Raw genomic sequence first — 26004 nt, 5'->3', positions numbered from 1 at the left:
CTCGTGGTGGGATGTAAACAGCAGTTAAATACACAGCGCTAAACTCACGAGGCAAATAAAAAGGTCTGCATTTCACCATCAGCAGCTCAATGTCCTGCGAGCAGTGCTTTTCCATCGTCTGTACGTCTGTGCACCACCGTTTGTTTACGTAAACACAGACGCCGCCACCTCTGTGTTTACCAGACGCTAAAGTCCGATCTCCTCGGTAAGCAGCAAATGATTCCAATTGGATCGCCGAGTCCGGTATATCCTCCGTCAGCCAGGTTTCTGTGAAGGTGAGGACACAGCATTCCCTGATCTCACGTTGAGCTGTAATCCTTGCTCTTAGTTCGTCCATCTTGTTTTCAAGAGAGCGGACGTTGGCTAGCAGCAGGCTTGGTAGCGGTGGCCTCGTCGCTCTAGCTTTTAGCCTAGCATGCAGGCCGGCTCGCTTGCCTCGTTTACGCCTCGGATGCTTTGCTCGCCGGGTATTCAGCTCACCAGGTCCGCAGGCTGCTGCGTTCTCCCGGCGCAGAAGAAAGGCAAAGTCTGAGAGGCTAAATGAAAGTTCATGGTGAACCCTGCCGATGTTCAAAAGTGTCTCTCTGTTGTAATGTACTGCGTGAGTGTGTTGAATGTCCAAAATGAACAATAAAATAGCAAAAAATAGAAAAAACACGGGAGAGTGTCACAGAGACGTCTGCCACGGAGGGCGCCATCTTTGATCATATATATATCAATATATCAATATATATATATATATATATATATATATATATATATATATATATATATATATATATATATATATATATATAGTTGTTAAAATAATAATAAAATAATGATTTTTACTGTAGTTGTTATTGTTTGTTTGTAAATTGTTTGCTCTGACGTTTTGGCTGCAAAAGCAGTCAAATAGAATAAGTACCTTGCTCATTCCATGCATCTTCATCTCCAAGGGTGGATCTGAAATGAACTCCAAAAAAGTTCTGAAATGAACTTTTTTGGAGAAATGGAACGATGGCAGCGAGGATTCCCCCCCCCCCAGGGAAAGTCAACGAGGGCAACTCAGAGTGCTGTTGGAATGCAGTCGATTATACATTGTTGACTATTTGACAAAATAACCAGTGAGGTTCTGTCTGCATTCTTGGTTGTGTAATTAGTCCAAGGAAATGTTTCATGGTGCAGGGAGCCTCAGGTTTGCTCCATTTTCTGCATGTGAGAAGAATATGGTCTGAACTGACTGAGCATTTGTGGTTGTGTTCATTGTGTCCTGCAGACAACAAAGAAGAGCAAAAAGTGTGCAGCTGCAATGTTCAGGATCACGAGGAACCGGAGCCCATCCACATGAAGGTAGAAGAACAGGACCTCCAAGACAAGTTCTCACAGCTTCATCATTGCCGGGAGGAGGCCAGAATCTGAACATCACATTTTTATTAAAGTCAGCTCAAGAGGAAAACTATTCAGTGGTTCCGAACTTTTCCCAGTGGAGGCCGCATACATAAATCAATAGAAGGATGGGGGGCCACTTTCATACGTTTTGGGTATTACGTGTGCTGAAAGCAATCCGCTGTAGGTCACTAAATCCTTAATGACCTGAAGAAAACATCAACCTCCCAGCTTTTTGTTCCTGCTGACAAAAGCAAATAGGTGGAAAATGTCATCATATACTGCATATCATGAATAACCAATTAGCACGTATGCTTTACTTGGCCATGTAGGAAAGCATCGATGCTCAGCAAGCGCACCAAACACAAATGATCCCAAAACACACAAACACCATAAAACTGCTGCAAATGAAAAATGCAATCGTTTAAACGCTGCAGGATTGAAAACGTGCAAAAGAAAAACGCTGCAAATGGCAAAACCTCACTCCAAACCCCAAAATCACCCGCATGAGGGAAATGCTGCAAGTTCACACAACAAAAGGGAAGTTAGCAGGCTAGACCTGAGGGACATCAGTCTTTTTAAGCCATGAGTGGGATGCCCAGAAGAAAGATGGCGGAATGAAAAGGTACATTATTACAGGTACAAGGTAAGGTACAAGTATTCTTTACTTGCATATCTTGCTTGCTGCTGTAACAAGTGAATTTCCCCGCTGTGGGATAAATAAAGTACAAATACAAATACATGTTTTTGTGAAAGACTTGCCCCAAGTGGAGGAGTTTAGGTACCTTGGGGTCTTATTCACGAGTGAGGGAAGGATGGAACACGAGATCGATAAGCGAATTGGTGCGGCGTCTGCAGTGATGCAGACTCTACATCGGTCTGTTGTGGTGAAGAGAGAGCTAAGCCAAAAGGCAAAGCTCTCAATTTACTGGTCGATCTACGTTCCTACCCTCACCTGTGGTCATGAGCTTTGAGTAATGACCGAAAGGACAAGATCGCAGGTACAAGCGGCCGAAATGAGTTTTCTCCGTAGGGTGGCTGGGCTCTCCCTTAAAGATAAGGTGAGAAGCGCTGTCATCCAGGAGAGACTCGGAGTAGAACTGCTACTCCTCCACATTGAGAGGAGCCAGATGAGGTGGCCCGGGCATCTGGTCAGGATGCCTCCCAGACACCTCCCTGGGGAGGTGTTCAGGGCAAGTCCGACCGGTAGGAGGCCTCGAGGAAGACCCAGGACACGTTGGAGAGACTATGTTTCCCAACTGGCCTGGGAACGCCTCGGGATCCGCCGGGAGGAGCTGGACGAAGTGGCCGGGGAGAGGAAAATCTGGGCCTCCCTGCTTAGGCTGTTGCCCCCGCGACCCGATCTCGGATAAGCGGTAGAAGATGGATGGATGGATGAAGTAATCCCTCATTGTTGGCACTTAATCGCTTCCAGACCCGACAGAGATGTAGGATTCAATTTTAATCAATGGAATATGGCGTAGAAAACACTAATATGATCTTCTAAATGTTTTTTTAACATTATTAGAGCCCTCAACACATGAAATAACACCCCTATACTGTAGTTATCTTCACGTCTAGTATAATAGATATATTTGTATTTGTATTTGTATTAGTACTTTATTTATCCCAAAGCAGGGAAATTCACTTGTTACAGCAGCAAGCAAGATACGCAAGTAAAGAATACATAGTGACTACAACATGGTTCAGGTGGTGCAGGTGTTGTAGAGCCTGACAGCGGTCGGTATGAAGGACCTGCGGAACCTCTCCTTCTTACACCGTGGGTGTAACAGTCTGCTGCTGAAGGAGCTGCTAAGGGAACCCACAGTGTCATGTAGCGGGTGAGAGGTGTTGTCCATGATGGATGTCAGCTTAGCCAACATCCTTCTCTCCCCCACTTCCTCCACTTCCATAATCAGACAAAATAAGACGTAAATAAGATACCATAGACTCACATGTTAGCATGTCCTTGTTTTTTTTCTGTACTCTCAGCGTACTTCCGTCATGACAGTACGGCCACTGGGAATGGCTTTACATCGTATTACCCACCATACTGGAGTAGACAGCGTAAGAGTAGGTAAGCCGAGTAAGGCAACTGATTCTGAGTTGACTGGACAACGTGTGATTGATTGTGAATGTATTTGAATGGATTGACAGCCCTGCTTTTCTGATGTCTTCCAGTATGTCTGCTAAATGCAGGCTAATGCAGGAGCTGCTGGAGGTACCGTATCTGCAAAGGTGGTGTTTCTCTAACGGAAGTGTGGGATCAATATTACAGCGCTCTTGAGCAACATTTCCTGTCAAGGCAGTGTTTCGCATGAGGATGGAAACTGATAAAGACCTTCTCGTCAAGCACGTGATAACATCATTAGTTCAGCGTGACAAGAAATCACTCTGGTCACCGCCAAGGTTGTCTGCACTCAACTTCCTCGTTACTTCTGCCTGCAAGCATCACAATGATCTGCGGGACACTTTTTTGGTCATTTTTGACAAGTGGACTTGCATCTTCATCTTTTCTTGGCACTCTAAACCAAAGACTAAACTGCAACCAAGCGGTGAGGAAGAGATTGCTTTCTTCGTAATGTCCTGATATTGTTTGTTGGAGCCCTAAAACTTCATTTCTCTGGCTTTTTTTCCAGGGTCTTGACAGCTGCAAAATGAGTATGTCAGCCTTGTAAAGCCTGCACACATGATTCTCTTATGAATCAACACGTTGATATATGGTATACTGTATGTCCCACATCAGACAACTGCTCAGTCAAACACGCGGTGGTACCCAGGCAGCGAGCCCCCACTGGCCCTGAGTGGGGGTCAGAGTATTTGGAAGTGCGTCTGAACAACCATCTGCCTGTCCCTGTTATGAACGTGACATGGACCCTGAGGTCAGATGGTGAGTAACACTTCACGACATCATCCCTCATTCATTGGTTCCACACCCGACCGCGATGCATGAATTTCTGCAAAGTAGGATTCCTTATTTATAAATGGAATATTTTGGTAGGGAGAGCACAGAAAACCTGTTTAGTGCCTTCTAAATACGCTTTTTCACATGATTACAGCCCTCCAGACATGAAATGACACCCCTACAGCAGGGATGTAAATGTCTTTGTGGGCATCGATACCATTCAGCGCTTACATTTGTCCGTGTAGACACCGGTCTCACATGATAGATGAAAGAAGCCGATTGTATCAAAGTGTCATTCTTCCAGTGTTTTCTAACGTGTAAGAGAGCATCATATCCCCAAGCGTGCTGGCAGGCAGGGGTCCCCACTGGACCATTCAGGAACAAAAATACAACATTTAAAAAACACTTGAAAAAATACAATCATTTGTAAGTAACTACTCAAATTTTATGTGAAGGGATATCAATTGTTTTATTGAGAAAATAATATACAGTTAGAAATCCCACAGCTTTTGCATGTTGAATGCGAGCTACGGAGTGTCCCACTTTGTGGGACAGTTCTTGTACGTGCCTTCTGACTTTGTCCCACGCTGCACAGATAGACTGCAATGCTGCATTTTTAGCCTTTTTCTTTCACCTCATGTTTGCTCCCAAATGCTGATACAATGTGGGAATGCATAAAGTAAGATTTGACGACCTTGTTGAGTGCTAATATGCATATTTGTGGCACACAACCTCTCTGATGGTGATTCAGTCTTCATTTCGTGCTTTTAATTTGATGTTCTTCCTGTCTTAGTTTTACACAATACATAATAAATTAGATGGCTATAATGTACTTATGTTTTGCTGACGTGTTGAATATTTTTCTTGATGACTAGCTAGCGCGCTGCTAATGCTACTTAGAGACATTCTTCCGTCATGCTAAGCTACGGCGCATATACGACAGTCGTTTTGCGGGCAGCCCGGGCTCTCACGTTGCTAGTCTTGCATGTCTCTACAATCCATTCATCTCAGGATTTATGGCTGATTCTTATCCATCCACGACACTGATATCAATGCAGCCACATCTCTCTTATCAAAGCAGATATCCGGTCGCATCGGTTTATCCTTCACAACCCTTCCCTATAGTCACCTTTACACTCACCTTATACCCAATATAGCCGACATAATAATAGAAAATAAGACATCCTAGACATGAATAATATAACACGTTAGCACTGACAGCCGCTACGGTGGCTGTTGTCTCATCAATGTGACGTTACCTGTCATATAATAGGGTATTATTATATGAGTAGTGCTTTATGAAAGTTTGTACTGTGATACGTCATACTCCAGTTGATTGACAGGTCCCGCCTATAAGGGGGAGTTCCAGGAAGTGACTGTTAGAGTGAGCACACTGCATGTTTTACGGCTCTGCCACATTGTTCTAAAAAGTTGCATAAAACGTGAAGCTTGTCTGCTGACTATCATTACATTACCGACACCTAGAGACCAGTGTAGAATGTTACTCTGCTGCCTCGGATTGTGGTTCAGGAGAGGCTCATGATGCACGTCACCGGCGTTATTAACAAGCCTAGAACACAAGCAGTGAACATCACGCAGGAGCTTCTGTCGGCCACTCTCTACAATGCTAACCTGCTGCTAGCACTCGCCTAACAGTCAACGCTTGCTAGCCCGCCTTGATCATTTGTTCATTCATTCATTTAGGAAAAATGTCGACGTAGTGAGGGACGACTGTATATTAATAAACCACGCTGTTTTGTGGTTCAGTACAGCCTATTAGTAAAAACATGCATATTGAAGCAAATCTGACATGTTTTATCCTAAATGAATCATTTTCATGCATAAAAATGGCTAAATGATGTAAACGTGCAAATATAAGACAACATACAGTATATTCACAAGGCGCATTCAAAAACGTTGTGATATGTAGTATTGTACACTAGAAACTAGGTGTCAGTAATGGTACTGTAATGTTGGCTGAGACACACAAGCACCAGATTTGATCACCGCAACAACAGGCACAATAACCCCTCAGATGGGCTACTGTTGCAGCCGTAGAAGGTCACAAAAAGCTTTTCTATGTCTTATTTTCTCTTATTATGTTTACTATCAGGGCAGCACGGTGGTCTAGTGGTTAGCATGTTGGCCAACACAGTAACAGTCTGGAGATGGAAGACCTGGGTTGGATTCTCCCTTGGGCATTTCTGTGTGGAGTTTGCATGTTCTCCCCGTGTGTGGGGGGGTTTCCTCCCACATTCCAAAAACATGCATGTTAGCTTCATTGGCGACTCTAAATGGTCGATAGGGATGAATGTGAGTGTTTGTCTATATGTGCCCTGCCATTGGCTGGACACCAGTCCAGGGTGTACCCCGCCTGTCAGCTGGGATAGGCTTCAGCATGCCCCTGTGACCATAATGAGGATGAAGCGGTATAGAAAATGGATGGATGGATGTTTACTATATTGGGTAATAGGAGTGTAAAGGTGACTATAAGGGTGTTATTTCATGTCTAGAGGGCTCTAATCATGTTAAAAAAGCGTATTTAGGAGGTGGGATACAGGTTTTCTATGTTCTAACTATCATATTCCATTTTTAAATCACTTACTTTGTGGACATTCACTTATTACAGTTGGATCAGGAACAAATGAACTGTCATAAACAAGGGAAATTCTTCCATGAAGCATTTCTCATGTTTCCATATCTTTTTCCCTTTCCCCAGCAAGTATTTTGACACTCCAGGGGTCAGAGTTGCACATTGTGGATAAAAGCACAAAGCAAAGTCTGTGTGTGCACTTCACTTACAGCATCGGCCAGCAGCTCAAGTTCAACTCCAGCAAGGTAAAGATTCAAAGGCATTTTACCCGAACGAACCCATCAGAGCACTCTATTTGTTTTTGTGCTTGCTGCCTAGTGGACATTTTCATTGGATGGGGTGGTGGTGGAGGCGGGACATTCATACCAGCTGTCAGCTTTTAACTTGCCACAACCCAAAGTCGGAGATTACAGGATCACGAAGCAAGTTACCATCCCAGGTGAGTTATCACCACTAGAGGGTGCTCATCTGTGCGAGAGATGACCTTCATGTCTTTTCAAGGACAGAGAGTTAACCGTGCCTGATTGTGAGTGGTACACCTTGTTAGTGGTGCCAACCTTTCTGTTTACATTTTACATCCTGTAGCTGGTAAAGTCGGGCCTGCAAAATCAAATGAAGGCAGTCGGGTCTTCATGCAGTGAGTATTCAGAAGCTCTAGAAGCTTTCCAAAAGACACATGTAGTGACTTTCTGTGTACTCTTTGGAGACTGACATGAAAGCACGTATCCCTTCATAGCCCTTCTCAACCAGCAGCAGGTCCCGTCGTCTGTTTTTCACTTTTACTGTACTTTCATTTTTAATTTTCTTGTTTCATTTTACAGTGGAGCCTTGGTTAACATCATGAATTCGTTCCAGAAGGTCCGACTCAAACCAAAACGGATTCAACCAAAGTAAATGTTCCCATAGAAAATCATGTAAATCCAATTCATCCGTGCCAGACACCCAAAAATGTTAACACAAAACCCATTTTAGAGACAATAATTATAGTTTTACGTGCAGGAAATGATGCAAAAATAATGACAAATGAATGGACAAGTTAACCTTTAACATCACTTTAACCTTGTTTTGTTGGAAAAAAACCCACAAAACTATCAATGAACAAAATAAGACAAAATAAATACATTATTCCGCTGCAACACAATGTGCAAAAATGTAAAAAACATCTTCTACCGCTTCTCTGGGGAAGCAGCCTAAGCAGGGAAGCCCAGACTTCCCTTCACCCGGCTACTTCATCCAGCTCCTCCCGGCAGGTCTATGTCGAGAGACATAGTCTCTCCAACGTGTCCGGGAGGCATCCTTTCCAAATGCTCGAGCCACCTCATCTGGCTGCCCTCAGACATAAAAGTGGAAGTGTGCCAGCCAGGATGCTTTGTAAGGTGTGGTGACGTGTGCTATGTTTACCTCTGGTAACTTTGAATGCTTCTGTTTTGTTGTTGGAAGCACAAATGAGTGTTATGGATGTCAAATGAGACGGGCACAAACGCCAAGTGCCACCCTGCCCAAGCACCGCCGCATTGATAGACTGTTCGGCGGGAAGCGGAGTAGATGTGTATGCATGGATGTGTGTGCACGCAGCCAATGACGGTTGTCTACTGACATGCATGATGAATTGATTCCAAAAACATCTAATCCTGTGATATTTGCTGTCAACGCCAGGATGTGGTGACAAGAGAATCCAAAACTCCCAGATGTGCTTGGAAAATGGTACTTTGTTTTCTTTCTTGTGAAATCCTGTAAGACCACTTCCACACCGTAGTGTTTTCTCTCTTTATTCAGGTAGTCTTTGGCACCCTGAAGTGACAGCTGTGTTGTTGGTTGGGAAACGTGGCCTGTTGTCTGTTGTGGTGGGATTTCAAGCAGACGGGTATTCCGACATGTACCAAGTCTCCATTGACAACCAGGGCGTCTATTTATCCAGGAATGTTTCCAGGGTAACCAGCATGTCAAACTCTATAACTACTTTGTAAAACCTCCTTTTGCAGCGCACACTGTTGTGTTGCACGAGGGTGTCCAAAGGTTTTCAAAGGACGCAACTTTGCAACTTAGATGTAGAGTAAAGCAACACATGTACAGTAGATACTACTACTACTACTACTACTACTACTACTACTACTACAACTTCCATGTACAGGACAGCATTTCTTCTCAGCTTTGTCATGCAGCTGAAAAGAATCTTATTCCGAGCAACCTCTCTCTTTGTTCCTTTTTTTTCACATTTTTGCTGGGTTTTTTCATCTTTCGTATCATCAGACGTGCGTCCGCATGTTGTGGTCACACGGGGGAAGAGAGGGGCTGAGCTGAGAGCAATATGAGTAGAAATGTGAGGGTTGTGTGACTCACTGGAACACTGAGGAAAGACGCTATCCACCAGTATTCATGATTTCATTTTGCAAATAGGCGAACAGAACCTCTCTGAATGTGACGTTTGCCGTGGATGTGTCACAGCTCTTATCGTGCAACCTGACCATAACGGTGAGTTTTGACCCCTCCCACTCCACCAAAAACACACAAATTTACTATCTAAGCTTTGTGTTTGGGTTTTTTTTTTTCTTCCCCAAGATAAAGCCGTTTTTCATCAGATGCCAGAAGCAGTCTTGCCGTCCGGAGCAAAGGGACATCAACTACTGCTCATGTAAGTACTGCAATCGCTTCATGATGCAAGCCCTATGCGGTGTGTCCTACAGCCAGGCTTCATATGCTTTCAGTGCTCCAGTGAACGCCTCTGTTCAATAAAACACAAAGTCTCCTGCACTTGTCACACTTGTTTACGATCAGCTCATCTTCATGCTGACGCAGCAGTTTGCTCCCTACCTCCATTGCAACATTGGTTCTGTTGCTGCTGTGTTGTGCAAAATATGTGTTCATAAATGACCACATGGTCAAAGAGAGCAAAGTTTTCCTTTTCACTTTCTCATGCACTCCAAATCATGATCAAAGTTTAGAAGTACATCATGAGTTTTTAGGTTTTAGGCAAAAGAGCCTCTCTTATCGTGTTGCTCTTATTGCTTGCTTGCTCTTTGCACTTTGTGTAAACAAACCCTCAGCTCCAATCACAGCATTTACAATAGCGCATTGAAATGTTTGTATAGTATGTTTGGTTTGCCAAAAATGTCATTATGGACTTTTTTTATTCGTCAAAAATATCATTATGGACTTTTTATTTGTCAAAAATGCTATTATGGACATTTTTATTTCCCAAAAATGTCATTATGGACTTTTTATTTGTCCAAAATGTTGTCAACAAATGTTTTTATTTGCCAAAAATGTCAATCCGGACTTATTTGTTTCCAGAAATTATTAATTTTAACCTTTGTATTAGCCAACGATGGACATTTCTGTTTAGATGATTGAAATAATAATCCCTTGTCTTTGTAGATTATCCAGTACGGACTGTGATGATTAAGGGCACGGTTGTGTTGGTGTTGGTTGGTGTTTGCTGTGCTTGCCTGCTGTGGCAAGCATCTTCTAAAGGTCGTATGTTTGCCTCCATCTTGCACTTGGTGCTGTCATCACATGATGGCTTCCTGCTCTAATCGTAACAATAAGATGGTGTGACGGCATTCTTCCTACAGGTGACATCACCACATCACCATCTGCTGCAGAGGAGCATCCTGAATGCTTTCAGGTGCAAGGAAGAAGAAAAGTTGTCATCATCTATTCCCTGGACCACCCCTTGTACAAAAACATCATTCTCAAGCTGTGTGCCTTCCTCACAGCCAGATGCGGCACGGAGGTGGTCCTGGATCTGCTGGATTCCACCAGACTGGGAATACTGGGTCGTATTCAGTGGCTGGACTGGCAGAGGGAACAAATGGAAAGCTCCTCAGCTAAGATCCTCCTCCTGTGCTCAGCAGGAGTGCAAGCCAAGTGGAGAGCCATGTGTGGAGAGAAGCCGGTTCTCCTGAGGGAGGACCAGCGCTCACCCATGGGTGACATGCTCACTCCAGCTCTTAGCCTCATCCTGCCCCGTTTGGTACGGTACGCTTCCTTGGAGAAGTACATCGTGGCTTACTTTGAAGACGTTTGCTCTCCGGAGGATGTTCCCTCGCCTTTCAGTGTCACGGTTCGATACAAGCTTATGAAGCAATTCGAGGAGCTCTTCTTCAGAATCCTGGATGCTGAGCAGCACAGGCCGGGTAGAGTTCAGCACATCGAAGGTCTTGCAGAGGACAAGTACCACCGTGGTCCTTCTGGTGGAGCTTTGCTGGAGGCCATAGAAGCCTTCAGGGAATACCAGCTGGAGCACCCGCACTGGTTTGAAGAGGAGTTTGTGAACGACTGCTATCTTTAGCACACATTGTACGTATTATGCGTAGACCATATATCCTTTAATCACATGACAACGTAGGGAAATGCAACCTGGATTACATGCATTCAAATACATGTATATGTTTAGTGCCAAAATGCCAAAAATGTCATGATGGACTTGTTTTATTAGCACAGAATGTTTTTTTATTTGCCAAAAATGTGTTGATAAACTTTTTCATTTGTAAAAAAATTCATTATGAGCTTTTTATTGACAAAATTAGTATTTCTGAGATGTTTGTTGTTACTTTGTCATATTTCATTGGACTTATGAGCAGAAGTAGAGCTATTCTTGATTGTATAGTGGTTTTATGTTTGTTTAGTTAGGCCAAGCGAGTCCCTTCTGGAGTGTCTGCAGTTGATGCTTGCTGGCCGTGTAAACAGTGCTTGGGGTCAAACTTCAGCTTTCCGGGCAAAGTATCCTGCATTTTTGTTGTTGCAGTGGAGAAGGTAAGACAAATTCTTGTCCATATACTTTTTGGGGGTAAAAAGGAGTGCTATTGGGGATCTGCAGCACTGGAATTTGGGTGCTACTTTGTAGAGAGTAGTCCCTGAAGATGGAGGCTGAGGTAAATTGGAGTGAAAGTAAAGGAACTCACGGCGGCTGACCTGCTGTGGTGCCACTGAGGACTGTTGGTTGGACCCTGCATCATCCGAAGGGACTACACTGCAGCTTGCTTGCCCTTTTTAAGCTTGCAATATGTCAAATATGAAAGAGAAGGTGACTTTTGATGTCGTGAATAGATCATGCTGAAGCGAGTGTGCACGCTGGTGCTTAGAAGAGGACTGTCAACATTAAACAGTGGTGAGTACCCCGGTACAGCAGTACAATGTACACACATGCAGTATCATGATGACGCTTCTTCTTTAGACAGCCTCTTCAGAGTTCACCCATCGGTGTCACAGGCGATAGCAGAAAAGCACCCCGTGGTGGCGCTAGAGAGCACCATCATCACGCACGGCATGCCGTACCCTCACAATGTCAGGTATGCAACGTGTGTTTTCTGCGATGGAAGAATGATCCTCATCATGAGTGCTTCAGTTTATTTACCACAATTGTCATTATGGACTTTTTTTATTTGCAAAAAATGTTTTTATGGGCTTTTTTGCCTGCCGAAAATGCCATTCTGGACGTTTGATCCTCTCATTGGGCGCATCATCACAGCACAGCGAAAGAGGTGGAGGCCATCGTGCGGGCTGAAGGCGCCACCCCTGCTACTGTTGGAGTGATTGAGGGCACAGTCCACATTGGACTGTCTTCAGAGGAGCTGGACTTCTTGGCCCGCTACGACGGCTCCATGAAGGTGTCTCGACGTGACCTGCCATATGTTACCAGCCAAGTGAGCCCGCAACACTTACAATACAAAACAATGCAAAGCTCAACATCTTCCTGCCGCTCTGATGGTGCGTGACGTGTCCTCCAGGGGCTCTCTGGGGGAACGACGGTGTCGGCCACCATGATAGCAGCACACCGGGCTGGCATCCCTGTGTTTGTCACTGGAGGCATTGGCGGAGTGCACAGAGATGGACAGAACAGTAAGAAAATGACACATACACATTGTGTTTGTTTATGTTTGTTTATTCTGCCAGAATGTACTCACCTGCAAAGATAAGTATTTGTGCAATATCTCACAAAAAAAGCCAGCTGAAATGCTAGTATGGATCAACACAATTGCTGGGATTCATTTACTGGTTGTCAGATATACTTGATTCAATGAAAGCATTGGTGTCCCTAAACCCCCAATTCAGTGGCACTCTGCTTAGCGTCATGAATCCATACAAGAAGGTCCAACTCTAACCAAATCATACTCTAACCCAATCCTTTTTTCCATAAGAAATCATGTAAATCAAATTAATCCGTCCCAGAAAGCCTTAAATGTTAACACAAAACATGTTTTTAAGAAGACTTGGAAATGCATTTAAATGAGGAATGAAAGAGAATAAGCATTTAAGGTTACTTTTACCTCCATTGCTGACAAAGAGTATTATCAGTACAGTATTATCATTATCATTATTATTAGTAGTAGTAGTAGTAGTATGTGGCAGCAAGATGAGATTGGTGACGTTTGAGCCAACCAGACGCTTTTTCATTCTAGTCTGTTACGAAGTTTTAAAAGAGTGGACGCTTCGAGCCGTCATCTTGCTCAATAAACTCTGAAGTTTATTGTAATCATCATTACACACAGTGGCCCGCCTCACTGTCTCTGATGTGTCTGCCTGAAACCATTCCCCCCGCAAGCTGTGTTCACTAGGAACCTCAATATTACCATCCAGTTGGAACTGATGCTTTGAAAACTGAGGTTGCACTCGACAGTCTTGCCATGTTTCCTTGCTGACGTGGGCAAACACAAAACAAGAGAAAGGACAGGGAGAGATGGCAGAAATACAATTTGACTTACGGTACTTATCCTCTTAAAGGAAAAGCGCACTTTTTTTACATTTTGCCCATTGAGGAAAAGGCTTCTTGAGACGTCATCTGTACTTCTGTGTAGAAGGTGGAATTGCCAAGGTGGCACACCAATTCCGCCCACTCTTACTGTATTTAAGGCCTAAGCTACCAGCACTTATGAGTTTGCTGACGAAGCTCTTCGGATGAGGAGCGAAACGTCCGACACCTTCTACACAGAAGTACAGATGACGTCTCAAGAAGCCTTTTCCTCGATGGACAACTCCTGTACGACTGAGAGCCTACACAGACACATTTTGCCCATTGTTCGCAATCCTTTTGTGAGACATGAACACACCATTTTTTCTTTTTTGTGCCTTCTAAAGATATAAAAACAGGTAAAAAGAGGCAGCTAATGAATGCACGTAATGGGACACACCTATTCCACCTATGAAAACACCTCCAAAAAGCTCCAACAGGGTTTAGTGGTTTTCTATCCATGCTGTGAGTGTGTAGTAAAGCTACATTCATCATAACGTGGAATACTTGGAGTATTTTGGGAACTTTGATTTCACATAGCAACATAGAAAGGAACGCTACACCTAGCATCAAAAACAACAACACAGCTCCAATATGTAGCATTACCTTTGGCTAATGTGTGGTGAAGCTAGTCGCTAGCAGGCTAGTAGCTAGCCGCTGTGGTGTGGTGAGGTGTCACTACGCCAGCAAGGTAGTTCTTGGGTGTAACAATGTTAATGAGAATAATAATAACAATGTGCTTCATATGCAGCTCACATGATGCCAATGGAACCTTGCTGGCGCTTTTTGGAGGTGGAATAGGTGCGTCCTATCACGTGCATTCTTAGCTGCCTCTTTGTATCTGTTTTTATATGTTTAGAAGGCACAGACCAGAGGAAGACGTGTGTTCATGTGGAACCACTAAACCAGCATGATTTATGAATATATTTTTGAAAAACTGAGATAAAGTGAAGCCACCAAATTCAAAATGCAAAGTAGGATTATTTTTGTCTTACTGGTGCAGGTCTGGATATCAGTGCTGACCTAACAGAGCTGGGCAGGACTCCCATCGCTGTGGTGTCTGCTGGCGTCAAGTCTATTCTGGACATCGGTCGCACCCTAGAGTTCCTGGTAAGATGTTATTGGTAAGGAATTCTTCTACGTGTATTCACTGCAGCTTTGTCATCAGGAGACGCAGGGTGTTTGTGTCGCCACCTATGGACCGTCAAAGGACTTCCCGGCCTTCTTCTCCCCGTTAAGCGGATTCACTTCCCCGCATCAAGTCTGCAATGCTGACAAAGCCGCACAACTCATCGGTAGGTCAACATGTTCACATCTGGAACTGCGAATGTGAACAAAGGCATTCACGTATCGTCACGATGTGTCCCGTCAGAGAGCGTTCTTCTGCTGGGCATCCGCAGCGGCGTCCTCATTGCCGTGCCCCTCCCACAGGAGCACGCAGCAGCTGGCCAGCAGATGGAGCAGGCGATCAAGACAGCAGTGGCTGAAAGCAGGTGGGAATGACTACCACGTGACCCAAAAACTATTTCAATGCCGGACGCTGTTGGTGGAGATTCATTTAACATTTAACATGACAGCAATCCCTCGTTTATGGCAGTTCATTGGTTCCAGACCCGACCGTGATGAGTCCATTTCCCCAAAGCACGATTCCTTACTTATAAAGAGAATATTTTGGTTGGGCAAAGGAAATCTCTATTTGACCTTCTAAATATGCTTTTTTTCTTGACATGAAATAACACCCCTATAGTCACTTTTACACACCTATTACCCAATATAGTAGACATAATAAGAGACAATAAGACATAACAGGGGCCGCATGGTGGTCTAGTGGTTAGCATGTTGGCCAACACATTAACAGTCTGGAGATGGGAAGACCTGGGTTGGATTCTCCCTTGGGCATTTCTGTGTGGAGTTTGCATGTTCTCCCCGTGTGTGGGGGGGTTTCCTCCCACATTCCAAAAACATGCATGTTAGCTTCATTGGAGACTCCAAATGGTCCATAGATATGAATGTGAGTGTTTGTCTATATGTGCCCTGCCATTGGCTGGACACCAGTCCAGGGTGTACCCCGCCTGTCGCCCCAAGTCAACTGGGATAGGCTCCAGCATGCCCCCGCGACCCTAATGAGGATGTAGCGGTGTAGAAAATGGATGGATGGATGGATGGAAGACATAACAGATATACAAAACCTTCTAAATATGCTTTTTAACATTATTAGAGCCCACTAGACATGAAATAACACCCCTATAGTCACTTTTACACTCCTATTACCCAATCTAGTAGACATAATAAGAGAAAATGAGACATATAAGACATAGAATACTTGTTTACCACCTTCTAAATACAGTTTAACATTATTAGAGCCCTCTAGACATGAAATAACACCCCTACTGTTACGCGAGAGTGCGCGGTGGACCACAAATTGCAGCAGCAAGGTGAGTGATGACAGTACTCTTAATAGTCTTAGGCGGGAGCCAACAGAAAGCGCTGGAGTCCGTGGGTAGCGGAACTCCAGGAAAAGGATGTCCACACAAAATAAACTATGCAGAAAGGCAGAACAAGGGGACAACTGGAGCACCCAGCTGTAGAGACGCCGAAACTTGGGAATGCCAGAGTGGAGATGCCGTGAATGCTCTGACCAGCAGCAAGGAAGGAACCGGCGTCTCACAGCTGCTCCTACTCAGGTATAAGTAGGAGGGAGGATGATTAACTGCCGGTGTGTCCAGTTGTCCCTGCTCCTGCTGTGCGCCCAGCTGTGGGAGAGAGAGAGAGAGAGATAGAGAGAGCGAGGCGCAGCAGCACATGACCGTCACACCTACAGTCACTTTTACACACCTATTACCAAAAATAGTAGACATAATAAGAGAAATTGATACATATAAGACATAGAATACTTGTTTACCACCTTCTAAATATGCTTTTCAACATTATTAGAGCCCTTTAGACATAAAATAACACCCCTATAGCCACTTTTACACTCCTATTACCCAATATAGTAGACATAATAAGAGAATAGAAGACATATTAGGCCTAATAAACCTGTTTACCACCTTCTAAATACACTTTTTAACATTAGAGCCCTCTAGAAAAGAAAAAACACCCCTATAGTCACTTTGACACTCCTATTACCCAATATAGTAGACATAAAGAGAAAATAAGACATAGAAAACATGTTGACCACCTTGTAAATATAGTTGTTAACATGATTAGAGCCCTCTGGACATGAAATAACACCACTATAGTCACCTTTACAGTTATGATTTGCGCACACCAGAGTTTGGATCCCAATGCAAAGAGGACAATGTTCAGTGAAAAAATGATTTAATAACAAAGGGTGTCCGCCATACACGCACGCACACGGCAATATATTGATTATCCACTTCATTTTCATGTATCGCGTGATTACGCTCTGGTCCCGGCCTGGTGCCCACCAACGAGAAATCTTGTCATGTTTAATCTTGTGACATGAGATCATGTGACACCTAGTTACCATGCTACCAAATTGTGGGTTATTTCAGGGTATTTGGTCTGCATTTTAACTGATAACTGTTGTCCTTCCTGTGCTTCCTTGTTTCCTGTCAGCGCTAGAAGCATCACAGGAAGAGACGTGACGCCGTACATCCTTCACAGGGTCAGTGAGCTTACCAAGGGAAAGTCCCTTCAAGCCAGTATCCTTATCCCCCAATAACAACACGTCTGATTAAAGCATCGACCAGTCCAGGGTGTACCCCGCCTGTCAGCTGGGATAGGCTCCAGCATACCCCTGCAACCCTAATGAGGAGAAGTGGTATAGAAAATGGATAGATGGATGATTAAAGCATGTTGCATTTCTTGAAGCAGCGATGCTTGCAGATATTGCTCTCATTCATAACAACGCTAAAGTGGGCAGTCAGATCGCCTGCGCTCTGGCAAAACTCCCCAAGAAAAGAAAGCCAACAAGTGCAACTCAGCAATACGGCTCCAACATTGTGAGTATTTGTAGCGGATATGCAGTACTTTTACTGGAAGCTTAGAGAGCGATATTAACAGCGGTGTGAAGCTATTCTTTCTGTGGCAGGTTGTCATCGGAGGCATAAATGTGGATTTTATTGCAAAAGGCAGAAGAAAAACACTTGAAGTAAGTTTTCCAAGGAAAGTATTTGGTTTGAAGGTAACGTTCTTAGATTCCTGTTGTCCTGCTGTGAGTTTGGACAGACAAACCCAGGAAGTGTTCGTCAGTCATATGGAGGTGTAGGACGCAACATCGCCGGTGGGTTTCTTCTTCTTTTCTCATGATGGCTTCTGAAGATGATGAACTTCATTTGTGCCTGTTCTTACTTTGAAGATTGTCTGAGTCGTTTGGGCCAGCAGCCGCTGTTCATCTCCGCAACTGGCGCTGATTCGCACAGCGATGCCGTCTTTAACCACTGCAAACATATGGTACCTGCCATCACACCCTCCTCATGAGGAAAATACAACATGACTGGACTAACAAGCTATTTTCTTTGGCCGAGTCACAGAACAACACAGGTGCATTTTGAAATCTTTATTCCATCCATCCATCTTCTACCGCTTACTCGAGATCGGGTCGTGGGGGCAGGGAGGCCCAGACTTACCTCTCCCCGGCCACTTCGTCCAGCTCCACCCGGCGGATCCCGAGGCCTTCCCAGGCCAGTTGGGAGACACAGTCTCTCCAACATGTCCTGGGTTTTCCCCTAGGCCTTCTACTGATTGGACGTGCCCTGAGTACCACCCCAGGGAGGCACCCTCGATGCTCGAGCCACCTCATCTGGCTCCTCTCAATTTCTCTCAAAAAGTTTCTCCCAGATGACAGTGCTTCTCACCTTATCTCTAAGGGAGAGACCAGCCACTCTGCGGACTAAACTCATTTGGGCCACTTGTACCCGCCATCTTGTCCTTTCAGTCACTACCCAGAGCTCGTGACTGTAGGTGAGGGTCGGAACGTAGATGGACTGGTTAAATTGAGAGCTTTGCCGAGTCCAAGTCCTCATCACTGCAGCTGCCGCACCAATCCGCCTGTCCATCTCGCCTTCCGTCCTTCCCTCACTCGTGAACAAGACCCCGAGGTACCTAAAGTCTTCCACTTGGGGCAGGATCCCATCCCTGACCCGGAGATGGAACTCCACCCTTTTCCAGGTGAGAGCCATGGACTCAGACTTGGAGGTGCTGATTCTCATCCTGGCCGCTTCACACGCGGCTGCAAACCGATCCAGTGAGAGTTGAAGCTCACGGCTCGATGAATCCGGCAGGACCACATCATCTGCATAAAGCAGACACTCAATCCTGCAGCCACCAGACGGGAAACCCCTCAGGCCCTGGCTGTGTCTAGAACTTCTGTCCATGAAAAGAATGAACAGAATCGGTGACAAAGGGCAGCCCTGGCGGAGTCCAACCTGTTTATTGTCCAACAAATTGATGCTAAATGATACCAAATAAACCAATATGCAATAATCTGGGATGCTCCGATCAGGTTTTTATGCTGCCGATACCGATGCCGATCATCCATGAGTGAAATCGTCCGATACCGATACGGCTCACATAAATGAAGTGTAAATGTTTAAACGTACTATTGGCTCTATCAAGGCTCGCCGAGGTTTTTTCTTGTGAGAGCTACTTTTACTCAATGAAAATGGACTCCAAGTTGTAACGCTACCAACGTGTACCATTGGGCCAAGCTGGCGAGGCCAAATGGGCACCACATGGTCTCCATGCACGCTACCGGGGCGCTACCATTGTCTCATGAGACAGAAGGACGCCTACTCATTTTCATAGCTTATTTCAAGCCAAACAAAGCCATGGTTTGGCTTGGTTTAGCAGAACATGAGCAAAATGCTGGTGTCCACAACTCACATTTTCTATTTCAGAACGCATTTCTTTCTCGTGTTCTAACTGAAAACCTGAATGACAAGCAGGCTGGTCGTGGGGGGCTCACGTTGGTGACCCCTGGGCTATGTGATATGAAAGGGGAACCATGGCAAAAACATATTTGACTTACTTGAAACTTAGAGGACCAGGCGCCTTCTTTAAGGAGACTTTGGGTGCGAGATCAGCTCGGTGGCGCTCCGGCAGGAAACCCCAGGCAGTCTGCACACAGTGTGACGTGTCCTCCACCACCGCCGACGGCCGGGCATCCAGTCCGAACAATCCGGCCACTTTTCGGGCTATCCACCTTAGACCGCCGACTGCCACGCACACATGGGCGCGTGCCCCGCCTTTTGGCTAATTAGCCGCCACCCGACCGACAATCACGTCGCGAGGCGCGAAAACGCACCACACCATGCCAAGTGCCCACCTCTGAATGCCGCACCAAATTAAAGCCTTTTAAGATATTTGTCGGATCGGTCACTATTGGCTGGATGCTGCAATGGGGAAGGAGGGGATCGGCGCTATATTTCCTTTAATATGTCATCTTTCACTGTGAAAAGCTGCAGACTTGGCATTGCTCCTGACGAGGCACCACTCTTTTGCTGTGTGAGAGACAAAGTGACTGTGTGACTGACAGGAGGTCTCACTCTGTTCTCTGTTGTTCTATGAAGCGTCTAGGTGCTGAACCAATGCATGAGTGAACTCTCTTCCTGCCTGTTTGGAGGCACGAGATGGGGAAAACAGACACGCATGCACAATTTCTGCACTATTTGTTTATTTATTATTGCAAGACCTTTTTTTTATGAACGAGAAATCTTGTCACGTTTTAATCTGGCGAGGTCTTGTGACACCCCAACTATTCACTCCACGTCTCATTATTATCCATACTGGATGTCTTCTTTTTCCTGGAAGAACACCAGCGCTGTGACGAGGTTGGAGGGTGAACGCACGGCTACGTACTGTGCGGTTATCGCGGAAAGCGGAGAACTCAGTCTGGGATTGGGTGACATGGACATTCACCAGCAGATCACAGAGCGATATGTAAGTCCCTCTCATTTCCCACACAAACATCCGGTACAGTAATCCCTCGCCACTTTCTGCTTTGAATTTTGTGGCTTCACGCTGTTTCGTGGTTGAATACTCACAAATATGCATATTTAAGCAAATGTTACCTATTCTTTCATCTAAGTGAAGCATTTTAAGCATAAAAAATGTCTACATGAAGTAAAATACAAATATAAGGCATTCAGAAGACCCATTGAAAGATGTTGTGATGATATGTGGTATTGTACACTGGCCACTAGATGTCAGTAATGTTACTGTAATGCTGGCTGAGACTAAGGATGGGTACCTTTCACATATCAGTATTAGTATCAGTATCAAACGGTACCAATTATTGGTAGATTTGTGTGTGTCATGTGGTAATAAATGTTAATTGGTTTAATAAAATCTTAAGATGTTTCAATGCAATATTTATTTTTGATATGTAAACGTCAACAAGCATCTAAAACAACATCCAACTGTTTGTGTTGTAGCATTTCAGGTTTGACATGAATACCCTGAACTGTGCTATGTTTTTTCTTAATAACGCACAAATGAAATCCATTTCAGGATAAGTTTTGGTTGTTGTTGGTCACCAACTTGAGCCTGTTTGCCTTTCAAGTGCTTGAGATCCAGACTTGATTGGCAGAACAACTGTTTTTTTGCAGCTTTGAATGTTCTAGCAACAGGCACAATAATCCCTAACATGGCCGACTGTCGTTACGGTTGTAACCCACGCCAAGATAAACTAAGATAACCTCAACTCTGAACCACCGACGTCACTTCCTGGCCTCACCACTGGAACACACTTACAGCAACTCTTTTCTATGTCTTATATGTCTTATTTTCTCTTATTATGTCTACTATATTGGGTAATAGGAGTGTAAAATTGACTATAGGGGTGTTATTTAATGTCTAGAGGGCTCTAATCATGTTAAAAAATGTGTATTTAGAAGGTGGTAAACAGGTTTTCTATGTTTTATATGTCTTATTTTTTCTTATTATGTCTGCTATTTGAGTAATGGGGTGTAAAGGTGAAGGGGTGTTATTTTGTGTCTGGAGGGCTATAACAATGTAAAAAAGTGTATTTAGAAGGTGGTAAATGGGTTTACTATGTCTTAATTTCTTTTCTTATGTCTACCATATTGGGTAATAGGAGTGTAAAGGTGACTATAGGGGTGTTATTTCACATCTAGAGGGCTCTAATAATTTTAAAAAACGTATTTGGAAGGTGGTAAAAAGGTTTTCTACCAAAATATTCTATTTATAAACAAGGAATCCTACTTTGCGGAAATTCAGTTATCATGGCTGTGTCTGGAACCAATGAACCACCATTAATGAGGGATTACTGTACAGTAACGTCTGCAATGTGACATTTGACCCATCTGCAAATACCGTCTCCCTGTAGGTGTCGCAGTTTGAGCAGCAGCTTCTATGGTCCACCCTCGTGTGCCTTGATGGAAACATCCCCATCTCCACCATCAGATACGTTTGCTCCATGGCCCAGCAACACAAGATCAACGGTAGCGCTTTAAGAGTGAAAGCCTGATGTTCCACTGCAGCTTTTCTTACATTTAGACGCTGTATCCCAACTCAGTTTGGTATGAGCCAACCGATTCCGAAAAAGCCGGCAAGCCTTTCCTGTCAGACGCCTGGAAGTCCTTGTCCTACGCCTCCCCAAATTTGGCGGAGTTGTGCACCATGAACAAAACACTTGGCCTCCAAACACCTGAAGGTAACATCTGCATCTTTGACGCAAGCGTGAGGACGAGACTGATGATGAGTTCTGGTGGGCTGGCAGTGCTCCCAAACTCGCCGGACCAGGTGTTGACTCTGGCGGTGGCGCTCTCACGCCCCCTACTGGAGTATCTCCACTGCCTGGTGGTGACCCTTGGGCCTGGTGGGGTGTTGGTGTGCGGAGAGCATCGAGCAGGCTCGGTCAACCTGAAGCCAAGGAAAGAGAATAAGGTGAGAGCTTCTGTTCGTGAATGGAGAAGATAAATGATGAATAACATGTTGTATTTGCAGAAGAGGAAGCTGTGTGCCGTCCACTACCCAGCACTGAGTGTGGCAGCACATGAGACAATCAACGTCTCAGGAGCAGGAGATAGGTAGACAGCAGTCACTCCGGAGGTTTTTAAGACAATAACACAGTCATCATCACACTGTGTGCAGTCTTGCAGGCGCTGTGATGGCAGGGATCGTCCAGGGCCGAGACACCGACACTTGTGTTGGCATGGGTCTCCTGGCCGCACGCTTGTCCATCGCGTCACCGCACCCCATCGCCCCCGTGCTGACGCCACACTCTGTGGATCCCCACCAGGCTCAGGGGCACAGCAGGTCCCAACCCAGATTCATGTGGATTGACTGAACGTGTCTGCGTTTTATACACAGAAAAAACAACAAGCTTTGCTTTGCATATGTCTGCTTCGTTTTTCTTCTGTTTATACATACATACAGTATGTATGTATGTATATATATATACTGTACATATATATATATACACAGTCAAACTTTTCTATAGCAGCCACTAGAGGGTGTCTGCAAAAGTGGCCGCTATAGACAGGTGGCCTCTATAGACAGGTTGCCGTCCAGTTTGAATGTTGACCAGTAGAGGAAAAAAAAGAAAAAAAAGGGAAAAAAAAAATTAATAATAATGTTGACCAGTAGAGGGCACTGTGGGACTGCGGATAAAAGTTGGACAGTACTACTAGGCTTGTTATTATCCACGCCACACAGAACAAAGCTGTGCTAGTAATGTCTTACGCTTGTTTTTAATATTTTACTTTTTATACGGCAGAGTGTCATTACAGCTTTAGTTCATCAGGAAGTGACGGGAAGTGACGGGAAGTGACGGTGGGCGTCCCGAGCAGGAGAGCTAGGCTCAGTGCTAGCTGTGAGTTTGGAGAAAGTTGGGAAGTGTGTTTATGTTGGCGTGGATGTAAAGTCCTGCAGTGTTCTCCGCTGTTAATAAAGCCATTAAAGTGCATTGGCGACGTGAGTCTCTCCTTCCCCACAACAAGCGGCATTACAGTATTGACCAGTGCACACCAGGAAATAAACGGTGTCATTTCTTACAGGCATTGGCTGGACAGCTATGTAGTGGGGCTTGTTTAACCTTTGCCTTGTGGGCAAGCAGGAAGGAGAGACGATGCTGAGAGATGTGTGTGTGTTCTGAGCTGCTGTCTGGTGGCCGCGTTCAATAAATAAAGTTGGCAGAAGCAACAGAAGAAGTTTGCTTCTTTGCTTCGGAGCTGAATAACACTGACAAGTTAACAGACTAGTAGCGAACGGAAAAGAAGACGGCTTTTTTGTGTCGAATACAGAAAATGAGGACTTTGATGGATTTGTGGATGAGGATTGATCAAAAATAACGTGAGTACATTCTAAAATACTTCAATTAAGTACAACCGAACTCAGTTTTGCTCCCGCTGCCGCATGCATGCTAGCGTATGTTTTTTTTATTGTAGCGTCGCTGGGAGCACGTCCTGTTCCCAGCCTACTTTGCGGTAATGTTTTGGTGCAAATGCTCTTAAAGTTACATGTTTGACCAGGAAATAGCAAGCTCAAAAGAAGACGGCTTTTTTATGTGGAACAACTGACAGTTTGTGTGGATCTTGTGAATGATTGTGACTGAGCTAGGACTCAGTAATTAAAGTCTACACACGACGGCTTCATTGATTGAAAAACCAAACCTTTTTGTGCATGAAGCTTCTACTTGAGTTGGTAATTTGGCCGCTATATGCGGTCAGATATTGACCAAGGGAGACAAAATGGGTGGCCGCTGGCTGCGTTGGACAGGTGACTGCTACTTGTATACACAAGGTCTATAACATGTACATTTGTCCCCCAGGACACCATCCGTAGTCTCATTAGGAGCATGCCCCGACGTTGTCAGGCATGCGTACAAGCACGTGGGGGCCACACAAACTACTGAGAATCATTTTGAGTTGCTACAATGACATACAATGACATTTTGGCAAAATGGACCAGTCTGCTGCATAATTTTTTCACTTTCATTTTTGGGGTGTCTTTTTTATACATCTATCTATATATATATATATATACATACATATACACACACATATACATATATATCTATATATATATATACATACATATATATATATATATATACATACATATATATATATATATATATATATACATATATATATATATATATATTATATGTTTATACATATAGGAAGAGTATATATATATACACATATATAAACTATATGTGTATACATATAGGAACAGGATGTATGTATATATGCATATATAAACTATGTGTCACGAAGTGGCTTACGCCAAAAAGTTGGAACCCTTTATGCAGACTGACACAGCGCTAGTAAGAAATACAATTTATTACACAAAGTAATAATGACCAAAATACAAAAAACAAAACAACAAAAAGATAAGGAACACAGGGCTTGAGCCAAAAACTACAAAGAACGAAAAACACTGCAAGGCAGGAAAAAGGTAACTACAAAAAGATAACTAAGGAACACAGGGCTTGAGCCAAAAACTACAAAGAACGAAAAACACTGAAAGGCAGGAAGAAGGTACTCACTGAACAAAAGGAGCTGCAGGAAAAAAGGTGCAGAACAGGTAGAGGCAGTAACAAATCACAGTGGCAGAAAATACGCGAGCAAAGGGGACCAGTTGGGAGCCAAGGGATGAGGAACAGGAAGCAGGGTTGGCAAGGGAATAACTGGCAACTAGGTAGGGGCTAGGCAGAGGTATATATGGGGAGCAGAAGATTGATCACAGGTGTCCCTGATTACTCAGTGCAGCCATGACACTGCAAGGACAAAACAGAGGCGGCAGCAGAGTGCAAAACAAACACAGAACATGACACTATGTTTATACATATAGGAACAGTATATGTATATACATATATAAACTATATGTTTATACATATAGGAACAGTATATATATATATATATACTATATATATATACGTGTATATATATATATATATATATATATATATATATATAAACTATATGTTTATACATACAGGAACAATATAACTATATATATATATATATATATATATATATATATATATATGTATATATATACATACTGTACATATATGAACTATATAATTATACATATAGGAACAATATATATATTCAGTCAAACCTGTTTTGGCGGCCACCTTTATAGAACGGCCACCTGCCTATAGCAGCCACTGAAAAATCCCCCACAGCAAATGTACATGTTATAGACCCTGTGTATAGCAGTCACCTGTCCAACGCAGCCAGCGGCCACCCATTTTGTCTCCCCTGGTCAATATCTGACTGCATATAGCGGCCAAATTACCGACTTAAGTAGAAGCTTCATGCATGAAAAAGTTTTGTTTTTCAATCAATGAAGCCGTCGTGTGTAGACTTTAATTACTGAGTCCTAGCTCAGTCACAATCATTCACAAGATCCACACAAACTGTCAGTTGTTCCACATAAAAAAGCCGTCTTCTTTTGAGCTTGCTA

General features: G+C 44.0%; 2 protein-coding genes across 8 annotated transcripts; both read left to right on the top strand.

Annotated features, from left to right (window-relative positions):
• The first annotated feature begins 3788 nt into the window (after positions 1–3788).
• Positions 3789–11173, top strand: LOC129181944 (interleukin-17 receptor A). The gene is made up of 10 exons (XM_054777744.1): positions 3789–3923; positions 4008–4258; positions 6993–7111; positions 7185–7305; positions 8523–8570; positions 8643–8797; positions 9264–9338; positions 9426–9498; positions 10242–10337; positions 10439–11173. The coding sequence occupies exons 2-10, from the start codon at positions 4069–4071 to the stop codon at positions 11155–11157; spliced, it is 1596 nt and encodes a 531-aa protein (XP_054633719.1). The 5' UTR covers positions 3789–3923; positions 4008–4068; the 3' UTR covers positions 11158–11173.
• Positions 11174–11508: 335 nt separating this feature from the next.
• On the top strand, positions 11509–24151 carry zgc:136858 (uncharacterized protein LOC678543 homolog). Of its 7 annotated transcripts, none has more exons than XM_054777740.1 (19): positions 11509–11621; positions 11916–11976; positions 12043–12157; positions 12337–12511; positions 12596–12707; positions 14600–14706; positions 14753–14891; positions 14969–15089; positions 17179–17264; positions 17449–17564; positions 17636–17713; positions 17782–17845; positions 17921–18015; positions 20374–20502; positions 21911–22025; positions 22100–22237; positions 22304–22470; positions 22531–22613; positions 22678–24148. In XM_054777740.1, exons 2-19 carry the CDS (start codon positions 11919–11921, stop codon positions 22871–22873), a joined length of 2094 nt encoding a protein of 697 aa, XP_054633715.1. In that variant the 5' UTR covers positions 11509–11621; positions 11916–11918; the 3' UTR covers positions 22874–24148. The 7 variants fall into 7 exon arrangements, with proteins under 7 accessions (XP_054633715.1, XP_054633716.1, XP_054633717.1 ...); XM_054777741.1 differs by having other exon boundaries at positions 17654–17713; positions 22678–24146; XM_054777742.1 differs by having other exon boundaries at positions 14765–14891; positions 17654–17713; positions 22678–24145.
• Positions 24152–26004: the final 1853 nt, after the last annotated feature.

This window comes from Dunckerocampus dactyliophorus, chromosome 5, assembly GCF_027744805.1.
Source record: "Dunckerocampus dactyliophorus isolate RoL2022-P2 chromosome 5, RoL_Ddac_1.1, whole genome shotgun sequence".
Taxonomy (NCBI): domain Eukaryota; kingdom Metazoa; phylum Chordata; class Actinopteri; order Syngnathiformes; family Syngnathidae; genus Dunckerocampus; species Dunckerocampus dactyliophorus.
The sequence above is the reverse complement of the archived record's forward strand: the minus strand, read 5'-3'. Positions and strand labels throughout refer to the sequence as shown.